General features: G+C 62.3%; 1 protein-coding gene across 4 annotated transcripts; it reads left to right on the plus strand.

The window, feature by feature from the left end:
* The first annotated feature begins 869 nt into the window (after positions 1 to 869).
* Positions 870 to 19,618, plus strand: SAMD11 (sterile alpha motif domain containing 11). 4 transcript variants are annotated; one of them, XM_049877552.1, is made up of 14 exons: positions 870 to 1,482; positions 2,474 to 2,565; positions 6,419 to 6,600; positions 7,277 to 7,327; positions 10,769 to 10,893; positions 13,624 to 13,713; positions 13,903 to 14,037; positions 16,250 to 16,406; positions 17,548 to 17,663; positions 17,843 to 17,921; positions 17,993 to 18,495; positions 18,680 to 18,804; positions 19,115 to 19,225; positions 19,381 to 19,618. In XM_049877552.1, exons 1-14 carry the CDS (start codon positions 966 to 968, stop codon positions 19,603 to 19,605), a joined length of 2,508 nt encoding a protein of 835 aa, XP_049733509.1. In that variant the 5' UTR covers positions 870 to 965; the 3' UTR covers positions 19,606 to 19,618. The 4 variants fall into 4 exon arrangements, with proteins under 4 accessions (XP_049733509.1, XP_049733510.1, XP_049733511.1 ...); XM_049877553.1 differs by having other exon boundaries at positions 10,802 to 10,893; XM_049877554.1 differs by lacking the exon at positions 870 to 1,482 and adding an exon at positions 1,658 to 1,745.
* Positions 19,619 to 19,676: the final 58 nt, after the last annotated feature.

Below are 19,676 nucleotides of genomic sequence, written 5' to 3' on the forward strand. Positions count from 1 at the left end.
AACCGGCACACCACCCAGAGCCACCGGCTCACACACACACAACCTCTTCTGGCTGAGATGGCCATGTGTGGCCCCTGCCCTGCCCGTGCCCCACGTGGAGTCCTGGGCTCTAGCTTTCCCAGATACCGATACCAGCTGCTGGCGAAGTGACACCAGCTGCTGGCCAAGTGACCCCAGTCGACAATGGCGTGCTCCGCGTTTGCCGCCGTCTCGCCCACATCTGCCTCCCGGGGTCTCCCTTCCTTATGCTCTGAACCCCTCGAGAATAGAGCAGGGTGTACAGACCGGTCTCTTCGCCCCGGTCCCCGCCTATGTGAGCCTGGTCGGCCGTCACGCGCCCCCCGCCGGAGGCCGCGCCCGCCCGCCGCGCCGGGGCCGTTTAAATGGGCCAAGTTGTGGCGGCGGCGGCGGCGGAGGCGGCGGCGGCTAGAGTCTTCCAAGTCCCCGCCGGGCAGGCGGGCGGGCGGGCGCGCGCCAGTGTGCGCGCTGCGCGGCCCCGGGGGCAGCGGGCGGGGGCCTGGGACCCCCGGGCTGGGCGGGGCGCGGGCCCGGCGACTCCTCACTGCCCGGCTCTGCCGGGCGGGCGGACCAGCTAGCTGGGCGTGGGGCAGCCCCCCGAGGGCGCGGTGCAGGTGGCCGGGGCGCTGGACTCCTGGCGGCCCGCGGAGCTCCAGAGCCCCGGAGCTGCAGCTCTCAGCGGGTCGATCGGGGATCGATAGCAGCTCCAGGCTGCAACATGTCTCTGGCCGGGGAGCCCCCGCCAGCTGGCCGGGAAGCGGTCCGGAGCGGCCCGGCGGGCGGCGCGGCGGTGGCGGCTCCGGGCGCCCGGGCGCAGTAGCGGGCAGGGCGGGCGCGAGGCCAGGCGCCTCCCGGGCCCCCTCCCGCCCCCGCGGCCCAACTCCAGTCCGGGCCAGAACAAGTTGCGCCAGCGGCGGAGAGCCGGGCTGAGCGGCCGCCGGCGCACCATGCCGGCGGTCAAGAAGGAGCTCCCGGGCCGCGAGGACCTGGCCCTAGCCCTGGCCACTTTCCACCCGCCCCTGGCCGCGCTGCCGCTGCCGCCGCTGCCCGGCTACCTGGCGCCGCTGCCCGCCGCCGCCGCCCTACCCCCTGCCGCCTCGCTGCCCGCCGCCGCCGCTGGCTACGAGGCGCTGTTGGCGCCGCCGCTCCGCGCTCCGCGCGCCTACCTAAGCCTCCATGAGGCCGCCGCTCACCTCCACCTGCCCCGGGACCCGCTGGCCCTCGAGCGCTTCTCGGCCGGCGCAACTGCGGCGCCTGATTTCCAGCCGCTACTGGACAACGGCGAGCCGTGCATCGAGGTGGAGTGCGGCGCCAACCGCGCTCTGCTCTACGTGCGCAAACTCTGCCAGGGCAGCAAGGGCCCGTCCATCCGCCACCGCGGCGAGTGGCTCACGCCCAACGAGTTCCAATTCGTCAGCGGACGTGAGACCGCCAAGGACTGGAAGCGCAGCATCCGCCACAAAGGTGCAGCCACGGTGGGGCACGGGCCGGCCGCCGTCCCTCCTCTCGGCTCCCGGGGGACCCGAGGGCCGGACCCCCCTCACTCTGCCGCTAGGGAGGCCGTATCGGCCCCGAGGGGGCGCTGCGGGTCCGGGGCTGCGCAGGAACAGCCTCCACCCGACACGGTCGCCCTGGCGGGCCCGGGCAGAGGCCCAGGGGAAGTTGACCGGAACTCTGGGGAACCGGCAGGAGGCCGGCGGGGCGGGACACCTTCCTGCCCGAGCGCGGTAAAGTCCGACGACAGTAGAGGGGCGCACGTGCAATCGGGGTGCGGGGGCGCGCTCGTGTAGGGAGAGGGAAGGCGCGGGAGCGGTGAGGGCAGGTGGGGGCGGCGCGCGGGCGCGCGTCGCCGCGGGGGCGAGCGCGGAGCCTGAGTGACCCGGCCAGGCGCAGCGTCTTCGGGCGCGGGCGGGAGCCTGGCTCCAAGGGCGCGACGTGGGAGGACTGAGCGGGGACACCGGGAGCGCGGTGAGCGCCAGGCGCAGTAAGGCAGTTGGAAAGTTAGGGACTGGGTGGCGCTCGAGTTTGGGGTTCGCGGCTCCACGGTGGCTGTCCCTTCCCTCCGCGGGGGTGGGCGCAGATCCGGATCCCTACGACGTCGCTCCCCAGAGCCCGGACTAGGCCTTCTTTGGTGCGGCCCCCAACTCCCGGAGGAGGGAGGCGGCCTGGAGTGGGTGGAGCGCGGGGAGGAGCGCGAGGGCGGTAAGGAGGCAGCGCCTTGAGCAGGAAGGGCGCTCGCCTGGAGTTGGGTTTAGAGTCCTGCAGATATCCGTGGCGGCGTCCGCGGCAGTGGGCAGGGAGGCGAGTTGGGAAGTTGGAGCGAGGTTGGAAGTGGGATGGTGTGCTTCGTACACGTGCCGCTGGCTGCCCCCGTGAAAGGCGTGCAGCCGCGCGGGCTTCTCCCCTGCCGGTCGGCCTGTCCCTCAACTGGTGCTACCTCTGACTCTCCCCACAGGGAAAAGTCTGAAAACGCTTATGTCCAAGGGCATCCTGCAGGTGCACCCTCCAATCTGTGACTGCCCGGGCTGCCGAATCTCCTCTCCGGTGGTAAGAAGTGGGAATAGTTGGGACTGCGGGGTCCCTTCCTCCCTGCAGGCTTGTGCTGTGTTTTCAAGGATGGGGAGATGTGGCCCCAGGGTGTGCTGGAGGGCACCTCGGAGGGAAATGGGGGGAACCTGAGGGTACTACGGAAGCTGTGCAGGAATCCTGGGGCGCCCCAGCCCCAGCCCTTTTTGGATGCAGGAGACCTGACTGTCCTGGAGTCTTCTTCTGGGTTTCCAAGCTGTTTCTCCGGATGCCCAGGGTGTGAGATCCTCTCCCTGTATGGTGTCACCTGATTGAGCAGGGGACTCTGCCCTTCTCACAGGTCTGGGGGTCACCGTGTTTTCTGGTGCAGCCATGAACGGTGCCAACTGGGGGTAATAATGCCTTTAGTATGAGTGACATGCATCTCTGGGGTGCTGGGGGCTGGAGCCCTGCCTGGGAAGGACCTGGACACCTAGGAGTCCTGGGAATGCAGTCTGATTGGGGTGTAGTCCATGTAGTGTGGCCTTTGGTGACAAGACAGCAGGGGCGGACGGTGGCAGCCTGCAGGGCCCAGACCCAGAACAGAAATCTGTGGACCCCTCATGGAGGAGTGGGAGAGAGTGGGTGCTGCCCGGAAGCACTGCCCCCACCCCAGCAGTTCCCTGGGCAGGAAGGCAGAGGGCCCAACCTGGAGCCCCAGGGAGAACTGATTGGGGCAGGGAGGGGGTCCTGTTCATGGATCCTTTCAGAAGCCCCATGTCCAGGAAGGGGTGGGAGCAAGGGGCCCTGCAGGCACCCACCTGGGTGTTTACTGGGACTGTCAGTGGGATGGGGAGGGGAGTGGACACAGCAGACTGGGTGTGGGTCAATGCTCACAGATGCCCCCTTCCTGGGCAAGGCTGTCCCCCACTAATACTCCACAATACTGCACGGCAGAGGGGACACCCAGAGCTCACCATGTATCTACCCCAGAGGTCCTCATGTATCAGCAGATACAGACCTGCCAGACTCAGAGCTCACAGAGCTCCTCTTTGTGCAGGCCCCCACCCCACTGGCCCTGCCCACTACCCCTTAAAGCAAGATGCCTGTTGGGGAGCCCCGTTAATCCTCCACTGCTCTACTCTCTCCTTGCAGCCAGTGCTGGAGCAGGGTCCTCTGGGGCACCCCGGGCTGGCCTAGGGTTTCTGTGGGGAGGGGAGGGGCCCGAGGCCTCTTATAGGGCGTCCTGACCCAAGTTTCAGTTCACCACCCCCTCGTATCACTGTAAGGGGGGCAGATTTCACCTCCATCTTCAAGGGGAACCCTAGACTCGGAGAGGCATGGAGCCACAGCCTGGAGCTGCCTGCCCTGAGTGCCCCCTCTCTGAAGCCTGGTTCCTTCCAGGCTTGCCCTTTTTCCACTTTTGGGAAAAAGCCTTGCAGGCCCCCTTGTTGTTTTCCCGTCTTCCACTGTTGTCACTCAGAGCTTTCCCCCCACAGGCAGTCATACACACCCAGGGCGCACGTGCCACACACTTCATGGTCACAGATACCCCAAGGGACAGAGTGAGGTCATGCCCCTTCCCCAACATCTTGGCTAGCCCCCTCCCCAGCCATCTGGTCTTGACTAGGGTAGTGGTCCTGGCACCCATTGTCACGTTTGTGTGCTGTTTGAGGGGAGGGGTTTGCAACCTTGGCCTCAAGCTCCCAAGGGCTCTGAGGCTATCCCAGGGCAGTCAGCCTCATCCTCAGCACCCCCTCCAGGCTGCCCTCAGGGGGCCAGTCTTCCCATAGATACCATTATACCCAGCACAGCACAATGGCGTGAAGCCCCAGAGGCACTGTGGCCATATCCTGGCCTTCTCCTGAGGGCAGTCCTGTTGCCTCAGCCCCTTTTCTCTGTCACACAAACCAGGCAGGGGGCACGGAGTCAGACAGAGAAGAAGAAGGGTGGGGATGAAGGTGGGGATGGGGACCTCTGGAGGTCCTTCCCAGGCTGAGGCTGGGTCTCTTCCTGAGGCCAGGTCCTGGTGCCTGGGCTACCGCAGGCCAGAGAGAGGCAGAGCCGAGCAGGGACTTCCCAGAAGAGTGCACCCACCAGGCTGCTGTCAGGCTACTCCCCGAGCCCATAGCCAGCCCACGTCCACCAGGCGTGTCCTCAGACCCCGCTACCCCACCCATTCTTGACCCAACACTGCCAGGTCAACTCGCAGAGTGTGCACTGCAGAGAGGGGAACGAGGGTGTCTCAAGCAGGTATGAAGGCTGTAGTTCCTGGACCTTGTGGGGGAAGATCAGAGCCCCTGGATCCCATATAGGGTGGGGGGAAGCCACAGCCCCCGGATCCATGGTGGGCATAGAAGACTGTAGCCCTGGATCCCATGTGGGGTGCAGGGAGGCTGTAGCCCCTAGATCCATGGGGGAGGGGGGAGTCTGTAGCCCCCAGATCCTGTGGAGGGGACAGACCATAGCTCTGGGTCCCACCTGGGGTGCTGCTGCTGAAACCCGTTGCTGGGGTGCAGGTTGCTTCTGGGGACACGTGTCTGGAGGTGACAGTGACTCGGTATGGAATATGTTTTACCTGGAGAGTAGGGTGGAGGGCTTCAGGGGCTGCTGCAGGAAGAGCGGGACTCTGTGAAGCCCTCCTCCTCAAGCTCATGGATTGATGGGACCCGTTGTCCTGGCAACGGGAGACAGCGGGAGGAGGGGTCTGGGAATGCCCCAGGTCACTGAAGAGATGAGAGAAATCAGAAAATTCCAAGACCCCACCACCTCCTGGAGCCAGCAGCCCACGAGAGATTGATGAGTAACTTTGCTTCTTTGCCCCAGGGGTGGTGGGTTCCACAGACACCTGCAAAACTGCCTTTCTCTGCACAGGCACCTCCCACACGCTTTCTCTGTGCACACGTGTGTCCTCCACACACATGGGCTGTGACATGACCACACTCTGTGTGAGGCCTCGTGTGTGTGTGTTCGTACCCATGGGAGGTGCCTCCTGCCGCATCCCTACATGCCCCCCCACCACACACACACTATGTGCGCAGTTAACCATGGGCCGGGCCTTGGGGAGAAATCTGAACTCCTCAATCTTGGGCCCTGGGAATGAGGTTGGGGTGAGCGCGGAGCTGGTCAGGCTGCAAAGAGGGCTCCTTGGGCTACGAGGCTCATCAGGGACCGAGAACGCTGCTGTGTGCGTGGCCTGTGGCTCAGGCGGTCACAGTTCCACCAATTCCAGGCCTAGGCCTGGCTGCAAACCACCTGGAGCTGGGCCCTGCGTGACGGCAAAGGAGTGGAAAGGGGACATGCTTGTCGATGTTGGCATTAGTTTGAGGTTCATGCTGGATTGTGCTTGTCGACATTGGCATTGCTTTGGGGTTCAGGTTGGGCTGTTCTTGTCAACGTTGGCATTGGTTTGGAGTCCAGGTTGGACTGTGTTTGTTGACATTGGCATTGGTTTGGGGGTTCACACTGGACTGTTTGTTGATGTTGGCATTGGTTTGGGGTTCACACAGCAGGAGACACTGGGAAACCCAAGAGGAGCTTAGAGTGAAGGACATGCTGCTCACACCCCTGCCCACAGTCACAGGCTAAGTGCCCATTTGCGGGGAGGTGGGACAGAGTCTGGACAGAGCGGCCCCCAGTGCATCCGGCCCTGCCTCACACCCCCACAGTCCTCCAGCTGTGTGGGCTGTGTCTGACCCCAGGCCCTGGTCCAAGCCTTCTCTGGCCAGTTGTGGCTCTTAGGGCTTGTCCTAGATGCTGAGGGGTCCCCTCCATTGCAGACTAGGGGAGGAGGTCCCCTGACTGCACCTATTTGTCATCAGTGGTGGCCCTGAGGGCTTCTGTAACCCTCAGGCTTGGGCAATGGCCTAACCCTCCTCTTTTTCCCCCTGCCCAGAACCGGGGACGGCTGGCAGACAAGAGGACCATCGCCCTGCCCCCTGCACGCATCCTGAAGAAGGAGCCAACACCCAGCCTCCTGGCCAGTGATGGCGCCAGTGACGGGAGTGGCCTGGCCTACAGGCGGCGGCCAGGTGTGAAGCGGGAGGACGACCTGCGCGTCAGTATCATGAAGAGAAGGTGCTTGGCTGGGATGGACCACCAAGGATGCGGGGGGGAGGGGGGAGGGGAATGGAGGGGACAAGAGGGAGTGGTACAGGGGAAGGGGATAGGCAGGGAGGGAAGGGGGAGGGGCAGGGCCTGGCTCCTTGGTCCCATCTCAGAACAGAAAGCAGAGCCTGGGCCTGGGGTCCACCTGGTGGGGTGCTGCCTTGCCCCACGGGGGCTTTGTCAGGGGTTCTGTTCTCACTGTCCCCCCCAGGCTTTAGCCTGACCTTCCTGATCACTGCCGTCCCTGCTTCCGGAAGAGGCACCTTCAGTTGTCCACCCACCTGTCCACCCACCCATCTGTTCATGGATCCACCTATCCATCCATCCATCCATCCACCCACCCATCCATTCATTCATCCATCTATTTGTCCATCTGCCTCTATCCATGTCTGTCCATGCAACACATGCTTCCAGAGAACCTATTATACATCCCCAGCATTTTCAGGCCTTTTCTCTTCCTACTTAGCCTTTTAAGATGTTCCCATTTCTTCCCTAAAATAATCCTCCTGGGCCCCATGTCTGGGCATTGCCCACCCTGATTGCCCACCCCTGTCCACACTGACTCCTGGCCACCATTCCCTCGAACCTGGAGTCTTTTGGGGGAGACCTCTCTCCCTGGCCCAGGTGCTGGCCTCTTTCCCCACAGGGTCCACACCCACTGGGACGTGAACATCTCCTTCCGCGAGACATCCTGCAGGTAGGAGCATGTGCTGGCCCCTCGGTCCGCTCTGACTCCTGAGCTGTGAGTCTGTATCTCTCTCCTTTGTTTACCATCTCCTGCGGTTCTAACCCTGGCCCGGGGAGGCAGACTTGGGCTCTGGTCTACCCAGCACAGCTGCCTCTATCTCTACCCAGTACTGGCTGTCAACCACTCCTGTTCTCATGGGGAGAATTAGGAAGGCAAGGATGATAATGGTGAGGGTCTTGAAGGATGCATAGGAGTTTAGTAGGTAGACAGAGGGGAAAGGGGAACGTATGCAGAGCCATGAGATGGGCTGGCAGGTCTGGCTAAACAGGGACCTTGGGTACTCCTGGCAGTGGGAGCCACCTAGAAGTTCTTCAGCTGATGGGGGGTTTGAAAAGGTCCTTCTGAAGGCCCCTGGCCATAGGGCGTCCTCTGGTGTATGCGGACTCAGGCTGTAGAAGCTGGGTGAGGAGGAGTTAATAATGGTTCCTGGTCTTTGGGGTCAGGTACAGTACCAAAAGCTCCATCGCAGCAGGGCGTTAGGTTGGGCAGGGTAAGGTCCCCTCTGAGCTGGCCCTCTCAACCCCCACCCCCAGGCCTGGCTCAGGCAGGACGTGTTGTTATTTACAGCTCTGAGACAGTGGCAGGGTCCTGGAGCCGAATTACAATAAAAACATCTTTAAACTTATTTCCACCTCATTTTGGAGTTGCCAGCTCAACTGATCATTTTTATGAACCGTCATGAGCATTGATGACATTTTATAAGCCTTTTACCCGAGACATTACAAGATAAATTTGTCAGCGAGGCTTGAAGGAGATCAAAGCACTGCCCCCACCCAGGAGGGGCTCCTCCTGCTGGCTGCTCCCACCCCGGCCCTGGCCAACAGAAGCAGGGGGTGCTGATCACTGATAGGGGCCAGGTCTGACTGCGGGAAGCCTGTGTCTCTGTCCAGGCCATGAGGGGCTAGACAACGTCCTGATTTCACCAAGGGGAGCTGGACCAGGGAAGGCAGTGCACCCTGCTGAGGGCTTTTGGGATCTGTGGCCAGCCTCCTCAATGCCCCCCAGCTCTGTTTGTCTCTGTCTTCCTGCCTCTTTCTGGTCCTGCCTGTCTGTCCTGTCTCTGGTCTCCTATCCCTGTCCATCTGTCTCCATTCTTCTCTCTGTCCATCTGTCTCCATCATCTGTCCATCTATCTGTATCCCTGCCTTCACCCATCTGTCCATTGATCTCCATGTCTGTCCATCTGTCTCCATCCATCTGTCTGTCTGTCCCTCTATCCATCTCCACCTATCTGTCTGTCTGTTTCCATCCCTCTGTCTGTCTGGTTGGAGTGGCTGGGGTGAGCAGAACCCCGTTTGCAGGGCTCTGCTGAGTGTGCCCCCCCTGGCCCGGTACAGCCCCTCAGGCAGCAAACGCTTACTGGCCCCCTTGTTTTCATGGGGTATGTGGTCCCTGCCCTCCTGAGGCCCCAGCCTGGTGGGGAGGCTCCAAGCCCTCCTTCTCCCTGGCTTCCTTGGTGCAGTGGGTTCAAGATTATTTTGTGGATCTTTACATAGCACCTGGCATAATATGCGCAGTGAGTGATCAGACAGGTTTCCTTGGGGCCAGGCAGGTCCTCATGGATCAAAACCCAAGGCAGAGAGGCAGGAGATCCACAGGGCAGACATGGTCTGGGTCCAGGATGTCCTTAGCTTCCCCTTGCCAGGGTCTACGGCTTCTCAGACATCCACTAGAGCCAAGACCCAGGTCCCTGTATGGGCACTGGGCTAGGGATCAGGGAGCGCAAACCAGGGGGTCCTTCCTTTCTGAGTCCTTGGGAAGCAGGTTTGCCTCCCATGGGAGTCTAGGAGGAACCCCTGGCAGCAGGAGAGCCCTGCAGTCTGGACTGCCCTCCCCCTCCCCGGTGCTGAGAACAGCAGTTCTTGCGCTGACATCCCCCTTGGCCCCCGCATTGATGAGGATGATGGAGGGGATGAGATTCGCTGCCAATTAATCCCATAAAGTACTTACCCGACCCCACCTGCCCTCCTGTTTGCTTGGGGGGGTTGGGAGGACCCGCATCTGGGTCTCCCAGAAGGCTCCGGAGCCGGCTCCAACCCAGCCTTCGGTGCTGAAACGGATTTGATTAGGGCCCAGCTCGGATTAGCCCCAGCCGTGGGCCCAGGCCAGGGAGGCTATTTAATGAGGTTTAGGGTCGGGGTTCCCTGGTCACTCGTGGAGGCTCTATGTGTTTTGGCCCAACCGGGAGGCTGCTTCATCACAGGTGGGCCAGGCAGGCGGCACGGGGGGCGCAGTGTGTGGAGGGTGGGGGCCTAGCCGTGTGCTTGATCAGCAGGCAGCCTTCCTGTTCTCACGCGGTTGTCCCTGGGTTCTTCTCACCTCCTCTTGTCTGGGGTCTGTGTGTGTGGGATTGAGTTGATTTAGCAGGAAGAAGAAAAGCTGAGGAACAAAAGAGTTAAGGCACATATTTATTCCAAGTTGACACAAGCTTGGCTTGCTGCAATTCTTAGACCCAGGCAAACCTGGGGCCCCTCCGTGTGCAGCTGTGCACGTGTACATATCCGTATGTTTTCCTGTGCATGCATGAATGTGCCTGTGTCCCCATGTGGCATGTGTGTGTCCCTGTGTGTGCACGTGTTCCCTTGTGTCCCCGGGTGTGTGCATGTCTCCACATGTGTACTGTGTCTGTGTCCTCCCTTGTGTATGTGTGTATGGCCTCACGAGCATTGCGTCCCTGCATGTGTGTTCATCTGTGTGTACGTGTCTGTGTCCCCACATGTGTGTTCCTGCATGTGTATTATGTCTCTGCATGTGTCTGTGTGCTCACCTACGTGTATTCCCACATGTGCATGCATACGTGTGTGTGCCTGTGTCCCCATGTGTAAATGTGTCCCTCTCTGTGACCATGCGTGTTCCTGTGTGTGCGTGTGTGCATGCATGTGTCTCATCAGCCACAGGACTTCTGTCTGGACCTCTTTTCCTTATTAGAAGAAATTGGGTATCGTATCTACTTGGGGGGCTGCAAGTTTTAATTCACGTGATTCAAGCCGTGTTGCTCATGTGGCAGAGTGGGTGGTGCCTGTGGCAGGTTTGTCCTTTCTGGGTCCCCATCCTGCAGGAGCAGCCCCCGCCCCGCTGGGAGCCAGGACACAGCCGAGTCCTCTGGAGAGAGGAAGGGCAAGACTGTCTTGGAGACGGGGCGGATCTGAGCGTGAGGTCTTGGCCGTGAAACCTTCATGCCTGCTGGGAGATGCAGTGCTGGCTGCTCCATGGGTGCCACTCCGTGGGTGCACTCATGCATGCACGGTGTCACAGTGCCTGCAGGCCTTATACACTCTCACCGTTGCTACATTCGGGCCTTGTGCCCAGGAGATTGGGCCTCGCTGTGCCCAGTCTGGGCTCTTGGGCCGCCCCAGCCGCCTGTCCACTGTCTCTCTTGCTTTGCCACAGCCAGGACAGTGATCTCTCCACCCTCATATCCAGTGTGCATCGAAGCCGCCACCTCGTGATGCCCGAGCCCCAGAGCCGCTGCGAATTCCAGAGAGGCAGCGCAGAGCTCGGCCTGGGAGCTGCAGGTGAGGGTTGAGGGGTGGGAGGCAGGCAAAGCGCCATGAGGATAGCCCCGCCCCGAGTCTGGGCCTCTGTGCTCAGCAGCCTGGACCCGCCACCCCCAGCAGCCTTGGCTGGCGGCCAGGAGGCCAGCGAGGCGGAGGTGGCGAGGCCGCCTGTCCCCTGGGGCGCCTCGTGATGGTAATTGTGTTAATCCCGGCCAGGCAGACAGGAGGCGGGGCTGTGACTCCACAGCCGCTGCTGTGGGGGGTGGGGTGGGGGGGTGGGGGCAGGCTTGGAGCCGCCAAGGCCGCCGCCCTCCTCACGGGACGCAGGCCCATGGACCTGCACACGAAGCCCTCACAGAGGCCCAGAAATCCCCAGAACAGCTCACGTGGGCCAAGACCTGCTCACTCACAGCCTGGGGCGCCCACACCTGCCTGGAGGGGCCTAAGCCCAGACCCCGGCAGGAGGAGCTCAGAGGGAGGGCCAGTCCTGAGGACACAGCCTCACCTGAGGAGGCACCCTTCAGAGCATGGGGGTGGGACTGGAGTCCCAATGACTTGGCCACTCTCAGGAAGCTGGGTGGCTTAGCTCTGCGCCCCTGGCCAGGTTGGCCTCCTCAGTGCACCCAGATGCTGGCCCTGGAAGGCAGGGGCTGCTCTGAGCCAGGCTGGAGGAGGCGGCCAAGCGGCTGATAAAATCTAATTGCCCCATCGATTGGACTGAGTGGCTCCACCATGATTGAGATGTTCTGAGCCGGCAGAGCCTCCCTGCAGCCACCTGCACACACAAGGTCCCCGGCGGCACACAGGCATGCATGTGTGTGTGTATATACAGCATGTGTGTGCACAAGCACACCCCGCTCCCACTCATACGTGTGTCCTTGTGTCTTCAAGTTCATTTGTACTGAGTGTAGGGTGTGTAGATGCATGCTCAGTGCCATACGCTTTGCCTGAAATATCACACGTGCGATACGTGCGTTACATGATGTGTGCACATTCAGATTTCAAATGTGCATCCATGCCAGGGTCCCCTCCCAGGGCTGTAACCTCCTGTACAGTTGGGGGTCATCACCTGTTCTTGCTTCCTGGGACCCCAGCTTCAGCCCTTCCCCAAACACAGATGCACTCAGACACAGGCCCCCTCCCATCCCTGTGAGGCACTGGGAGCAGGTCTATGCCAGCATCCATGAAGGTGTGAGCCCTGCTGTGTGTCTTGGACTGTCGCTGGGCGTGCTCTTGCTGTCCCCAGCATGTCCTGTGACACAGCCTTCCTCAGGCAACTAGTGAGCCCCCGGCCCGCACATCAGCCCTTCCCCCAGGCTGTGACAGCTCTGGGCTTCCCAGTAGTAGAAAGGCCTCCCACTCTTCCCTACCCAGAAAGGGAAGGGGAGGGAGTTCCAGCTGCCTAGAAAGTTGGAAGCAGGTTGCTGCCCAGGGATAGCCTCTGGGTTATTTATAGAACAGCTCCCTCGTGTTGGTCCTAGAGGGGTAGGTGTTGGGGGGGGGTGCTGGAGGGAGTGTGCGCCCCACTCCCGCATCTGCCTCTCCCACTCTGGGAGACCCGGAACGAGACCAGTTCCCCATCCCCACCCTTCACTGTCCTTTGATTTGGGGCAGGTCTGGGGCCTGGAACTGGGGGCCGGGATGCCCCGATCAGTGGCAGCAAGGTGGCCGAGATCAATAAGTTATTAGCACCATTCTGTCAGCTGTAATGTGGAGATTGATCGGCTGCTCTGACGCTGCCGCACTTCCCCGGCCTGATAAAAATGACAGATTAAGGGAATAAGAAAAAGGAATTAAGCTTTGTAGCTGACGGCCAGGCTTCCGGGGCGGGCTGGGGTTTGGGAGCCCATTCACCTAGGTGTCATGGTGGGCCTGGGTCCCAGTGGGGGCCCTCACCCCACTCCAGGAGGCTCCTGAGGATGGAGAGGACCCAAGCCCTGGCTGGAGGTGCTGGTGGCAGGTTGAGTGGATAGATACGGGAGGTTCTGGACATGGGTTCGAGGTGTCTGTGGGGCTTGCACCAACATGGGAGATAGATTTGGCTGCCTTGGGGCTATGGGCAGCCTTGTGTGGGACTGAAGGGGCAGCCTCAGCCTTGGGAGGTTCAGGATCAGGTGGGCAGGTGGCCAGAGGTACTGCCCTGCCTAGGAGTGGGGTTTCACCTGCAGCCCGGGGGGGTGGGGTGGTGTGCTTTCCTGACATACCTCCCCCACCCCAGTCTGGCAGGGGACCCCACATCACCCGCCCTCCCCTGTCCCTGCAAAGTCAAAAGCATTTCATTCTGCTTCTGTGCCAGGGGAAACCCTGGTGGTGTGGCTGTTAACCAAAAGGTCAGCAGTTCAAATCCACCAGGCGCTCCTTGGAAACTCTATGGGGCAGTTCTACTCTGTCCTATAGGGTCGCTATGAGTCGGAATCGACTCCATGGCAGCGGGCAGTGGGTTTCTGTGCCAGGAGGCTCTATAGCAAGCCTGGTCTGGCTGCTGGGGCAGCAGGCAGCCTGCGGGGGAGTCCTGAGCTGCCCCCCAGCCCTTCATCCCATGCCTCACATGTGCACACAAGTCCCAGAGCCCAGGAACAAGCTGTCCTGAACTCTTGCCCTTCCCCTACCCCTTCATGATGTCACTGGGATCCCGGGCTGAACTGGCCTTGGCCCACCAGGACCAATAGGAGGATGGGGGTATGCATGGGGGGCAGGGGCTGGGTCCCTCCCTTGTGCTGCATGTCCCTGAGATACTCCCTCCTACAGGTGACCTGTTGGGTAAGAGGCTGGGCCCCTCCCCCCACATCAGCATTGACCGCCCTTCAGAGAAGAAGGCCCGAAGCAAGTCCCCCCCAGGTGGGAGCCTGATGAGGGTGTCACTGGAGGAGGGAGGGGGAGATGAGTCCCTGAGCCCTAAGCATGCTAGGACCTTCTGGATGGGGGGTTCGTAGGGCAGGGCCAGCCTCAGCAGCAGGAGAGGCCCTGCTGCTCCCCTTCGGCAGGGTCTGAAGGAGAAGCCCCCTCACCATGTGCTCCCCCAATCAGAAACTTTGCTGCTGCCAGAGCTTGGGCCAGGGATGGCCCCCGAGGAGCACTACCGTCGCCTCGTGTCCGCTCTGAGCGAGGCAGGCACCTTTGAGGACCCCCAGCGGCTCTACCACCTGGGCTTGCCCAGCCATGGTACGTAACCAAGTGACACCCACCCAGAACATGCTGTCACCTCTGCCTGCACGCCAGTCTTGGCTGCTGACCTGAAGGCAGGTCAGTCCAGACTGTCCCTCTTCCTATACCCCATCCCTCTCCTGATGGCCACACCCCACATCTCCTATGGGCAGCCACTCCCAGGGAGTGGATGAGCAAACTGAGTCCCAGGCCCACTGCCTGGTAGACACAGGTCCTCTCTGTCTGTGTGCCACATCCTTCCCCCTCCTGCTGAAAAGTTAGTAACCCCACCACGGGACCAGGTAGGGGACGTGGACCCTCAGCCGGGATCTCCCAGACCCCAGTTGAGCATCCAGGGCCTGGGGCCTCCAGGACAGGTGTGGGTGAGTGAGGTCAGGAAGACTGTTGAGGGGGAGACTTGGGGTTTGGCAGCGGGAGGCACTGGCATGTCCCTGCCCTTTCCCGCCCCCCACCCTGTGGTCTGTCCAGCTGTACCCTGGTCTCGCCCACCAACCCAGCCAGGAGAGCCTTGGCTTTTTTGGTGGGAGGGGGTGCGCCCGGAAGGGGGGCAGGGTTTCCTCTCTGCACACAAGGCACTGTCCCCCAGGGCAGCTCAAGCACTGAGAGCCTGAATAATTCACCAAATGTTAATAATTTAAAAATCCTCCTTTTTAATTGCTTTCCCTGCCCTGCCTGGGGCCGCGTTTGGCCGGCGAGGGGGAGGGGTGCGGGCCTTGCGCCCGGGGAGCTGGCTGTCAATCACGGTCCCCGCCGCCGAGCTGCCACCCCCGCCGCGGAGCCGACTGTAAATAACCGCGGCCGTGGCGCGGGGGCGGTGGAGGCACCGCTGGGATCGATGCGGGCGGCCGCGCCGGCTAGGCTCTGCAGGCTGGCATCCGGCCCGGGGCAGGACCGGCCTCCGCTTTTCGGGTAATTAATTTATAAACAGCAGCGGCAGAGCCTGGCAAGTAGGGAGTGCCGGTGGGACTCAGGGGCGGCCCTGAGCAGGCTGGAGACCCCTGGGGGCAGCAGTGGTTCAGACATTGTGTGTGCCATGTGCCTGCATGTGCCTGTGAGTACTGTGACTGCAAATGTGTGTGCTCAAGTGTGCCTGTATGTGCCATGTGCCCAAGCCTGCCATGTATGTCTGTGTGCACATGTGTGCCTGCATGTGCTGTGTGTGCCGTGTGCCTGTGTACACCACATGTGCTTCTGTGTCTTCTCATCAGCCTGATGCCTCTGTTCCTGCCAGCTGTGTGTCTGGGGGATCTATGGCACTCTTCTGCCTTGCCACCTGGGTGGGGGGTCTCCTTAGCAGCAGCCTGAGTCAGCCCAGGGTTGAGGCACCAAGGCCCAGCTGTGTTTGCCCACTCCAAATCCTGGACTCTTCTCAAGCTGCCCTCCCAGCCCCACCACCACACCTGCACCCTCATCTCTGCCCCTGCTCAGCCCCCGCTCCTCAAGGCAGCACCTCTGTCAGGGTGGCAGCTCTGCAGCCTCTACCTCTGCCACCCCACACACGTTCATGCATGCTGTCTCTCTGTAACGAACATCTGAACCCCTGTCAGTATCTGGTCTGTACACCTTTGCACACCTGGCTCCCCTGCCTGCGGCTTCCTTTTCCTCCATCCAGCCTCACTTTGGTCAGTGACATCCCCGTGCCCCTTTTGAAGGATCACCTGACTCCACCCCACCCAGCCTCTTCTAGCCCTTGTTCCACTGTAGTGATTTGTCTGTCTGCCTTGTCCTACGGTGTGCTACTCGTCTTCCTGTCCTGGTGACCAACCAGCCCAGGGTCAGTGTCAGAATCTGGCCCACAGTAGCACCAGTGTCTAGAGAGCTCGTGCACAGTAGGGTCAGTGTGAGGATCTGGCCCACAGTAGCACCAGTGTCTAGAGAGCTCGTGCACAGTAGGGTCAGTGTGAGGACCTGGCCCACAGTAGGGCCAGTGTCTGGGGTATTGGTGCACAGTAGGGTCAGTGTGAGGACCTGGCCCACAGTAGGGCCGGTGTCTGGGGTATTGGTGCACAGTAGGGTCAGTGTGAGGACCTGGCCCACAGTGGGGTCAGTGTGGGGTGGAGGGCTGGTGCACAGTTGGTTCAAGGATCTGCTCTACTGGCTCCTGATCCCTTTGGTGTCCTTGGGTGAATATCCTATGCTCACCAGGGTAGGGGGGAGTGAGAGTCCAGGGGGAATCTGGACTCTGGGTCACTTCTACTCTGCTCCCCAGATCTCCTGAGGGTCCGGCAGGAGGTGGCAGCTGCAGCTGTGCGGAGCCCCAGCGGCCTGGAAGTCCACCTGCCATCTACAGGAGGTCAGCGTCGGAAGCAGGGCCTGGCCCAGCATCGGGAAGTTGCCCCAGCAGCTACCCCTTCCTTCCCGGAGAGGTACTGGGCTAGGGACTGGATTGCATTTTCCCTGGGAAAGAGCAGCCAGAAGAGGCCTCCTAGGCGTTCTTTGTGCTTGCTTCTGGGGTGCAGAGGTGGTGGGTAGGCCTGTTAGGTCCAACAGCCAGAACTCTCCATACTTTCTTGGCCGCTTTTACCAACTGCCATTCGTACAGGTATTGGCACATGCCCCCTCCCACCATCGTGCCATACACGAGTGGGTATTGAGTGTGTCCGGGCTCAGGGTTCTGGGCAGGATGTGCCCAAGACTCCCACTGAGCTGGGAAAGGCCAGGAGCTTTTCTGGGGCAGAAGGGCAGGGGTGCTAGGGACCACACCCTGGGAATCTGACAGACCACTGACTCCAGGTGCCCTGGGATAGCTGAAGGCTGAGCTCCCCTACAGGTAGCTCTGGGCAGAGGAGGGGAGCAGTGCAAGATCTGAACACTCCCAAATTGGGGAGGATGTTGGCCTGGGGACTCTAGAGGTGAAGGCTGTGGGGCCCAGTCCCAGAAGCTATAGGTGGCTCAGATGAGGCCTCACGGGCCAGCGGGAGACCCCAGAAGACACCCCAGGAAGCTGGCAAGTGGGTGGGAGGGGCTGGCGCGGCTCCTAACCATCCCCTGCCCTGCCGTGGAGGTACCCAAAGAGCGGGGACACCTACTCCCACCCCAGCACCCACCCCACTGCCCGCCGACCCCCTTCGGCCGCCCAGCGGCACATCTGCAGCTGCCTCAGCCGCCTCCCGGACTGCGGCTAATTACGCAGCGCCCGGGCCAGTGGAGTCCGCGGGGGGCGGGGAGAGAAGAGGGAGGGGAAGCGGGAAGGGAAGCGAGGAAAAGAGGGGAGGAAAGGGAGGGGGACGGCGGGGGCTCCCCTGGCGCGCCCCGCGCGGTAATTACCGCTGCAGTCGCGCCCGCCGCCCGCCGGGTCAGCGCCTCCGCGCCGCCGCCCGAGATTAATTGGCGCCGCCGGCGGGGGCGGACGCGACCCAGAGCGGTAACCAGCGGCGCATCGACCGCCTGGTCGGCCAGCAATTAGCGGAGGCGGCTGGTGGGGGGGTGCGGTTCCGGGAATTGGGGGCAGGCAGGGCGGGGACCCGGGGCCACTGTGCGCGCCGCTCACTGCCCCGCTGTACACAGGGAGCTGTCGCAGCCGCCTCCCCTGCTGTCGCCCCAGAATGCCCCGCACATCGCCCTGGGCCCCCACCTCAGGCCCCCCTTCCTGGGGGTGCCCTCGGCTCTGTGCCAAACCCCAGGTGAGGAGCGGGCGGGTGTGCGCGAGGCCTGTGTGTCCTGGAGGCTGTGAGTGCGCACGTGCCCTAGCGCCGGGGCGACCCTGGAACGCGAGTGCTCTGAGCCAAGGACAGACCAGGGTTGGGTGGGCGGCCCGGACCACTGGGCCACCTGGTCCCCGTGACTTATCCCCTTGCCCCAGGCTACGGCTTCCTGCCCCCCGCCCAAGCGGAGATGTTCGCCCGGCAGCAGGAGTTGCTACGGAAGCAGAACCTGGCCCGGTAGGTGCAGCCACCCCGGTGTGGGAGGGGGTAGCGCAGCTATGCCGCTGACCCCCGCCCTCCCGGCCCAGGCTGGAGATGTCGGCCGAGCTGCTGCGGCAGAAGGAGCTGGAAAGCGTGCACCGCCCTCAGCTGCTGGCGCCCGAGCCTGCCCTGCGCCCGCCCGACGGCGCCGAGGAGTTGCAGCGGCGCGGGGCCATGCTAGTGTTGAGACACAGCTCGGCGCCACTGCTGGCGCTGCCCTCCCAGGGTCCCTCCACCCCTCCTCTGGAGCCTGCTCGCCGGGCTGCCCAGAAAGGAGGGCCAGGCCCCGCTCCAGCCCGACCTAATGAGTCCAAGGAGACCACGGGGACTGGGCTCTGGGCACAGGATGGCTCTGAGAATGAGCCCCCCAAGGACTCCGATGGAGAGGACACAGAGGTGGTGGCTCCAGCCGTCCAGGGCCTCACCCCCGGCCACACCTCAGCTGGAGGAGGGGCTGGTGCAGAGGGCAAGAGGCTACTGTCTGGGCCCACGCTGCCCCCTGCACTGCCCCAGGGCCTCCCCTATACCATCAGCCCCTATTTCCACACAGGTGGGCCTTACTCTCTCATGGGGGGAAGGAGACCTACCCTGGCTGATGGATCTCAGGGAGGAGGGGTCCATGGGGAGGTAAACCCCTTCCAGTCATGGCTCCAACATCTTTAAGTAACCAGGGCAAAGGTGGGGGTGCTGGAAGGAGCCTGCCCTGAGCCCCAGTGATGGCCCTCCCCACCCAGGCACTGCAGCAGGCCTCTTCGCAGACGGGGAGGAGGCCACAGCCCCCGAGGATGTCAGCAAGTGGACGGTGGACGATGTGTGCAGCTTCGTGGGGGGCCTGTCTGGCTGTGGGGAGTATGCACCGGTGAGGGGGGCCAGGTGTGGCTGGGCCCCTGGCAAAGCAGAACCATGTGGCCCCAGACTCCCAGAAAGCCGGGGTGGGGAAGCACAAGTCTAGGGTGCCCTACCGCCATCTGCTCCCAGTGCTGGCACGTGCTCAACATTAAGGGAATTTTTCTTCATTTAACAAATTTTCTGCAAGTTGCACAGAAAGCTTCATCTCATTCTGGAAACACTTGGGCCACGGCCCCTGGCTGGGATGGAAGGATTCCAGGGGGCGGGCAGGCACTGTTCCCTGCACTCAGGTCCTGACTCCCCTCCACCCCCTGCCACAGATCTTCAGAGAACAAGGGATCGATGGGGAGACCCTGCCCCTGCTGACCGAGGAGCACCTGCTGACCACCATGGGGCTGAAGCTGGGCCCTGCACTCAAGATACGGGCCCAGGTGGGCTACGGGGGGAGTCACCATGGGGGGAGGGGTGGCCTTGATAGGTAGGCAGCAGGGGAGGGTAGCCCTAGGAAGGAGGGTTAGCCCCAGGGGGCAGGCACCACCCCCACCCCTTCCCCAGGGTGCCTGCCCACCCAGACCTGTCTCTGCAGGTGGCCAGGCGCCTGGGCCGAGTGTTCTACATGGCCAGCTTCCCTGTGGCTCTGCCGCTACAACCACCACCCTTGCGGGCCCCTGAGCAGGAGCTCATGGCTGGAGAAGAGTCCCCATCCCCAGAAACTGCTGCCTCCCCCTATGGCCGAGCCTCACCCCAACAGGAGAATGAGACTGCCGCCCTCCTCCCTGGGGCTGCTGACCGCTCCCAGCCCCTGTGCTGAGCCCGATGCCCAGACCCCCGCAGAGAGACTGTTGCAACGGCCCCTCCCCCGAGGCTTACTTTTCCTTTTGG

This window comes from Elephas maximus, chromosome 3, assembly GCF_024166365.1.
Source record: "Elephas maximus indicus isolate mEleMax1 chromosome 3, mEleMax1 primary haplotype, whole genome shotgun sequence".
NCBI lineage: Eukaryota > Metazoa > Chordata > Mammalia > Proboscidea > Elephantidae > Elephas > Elephas maximus.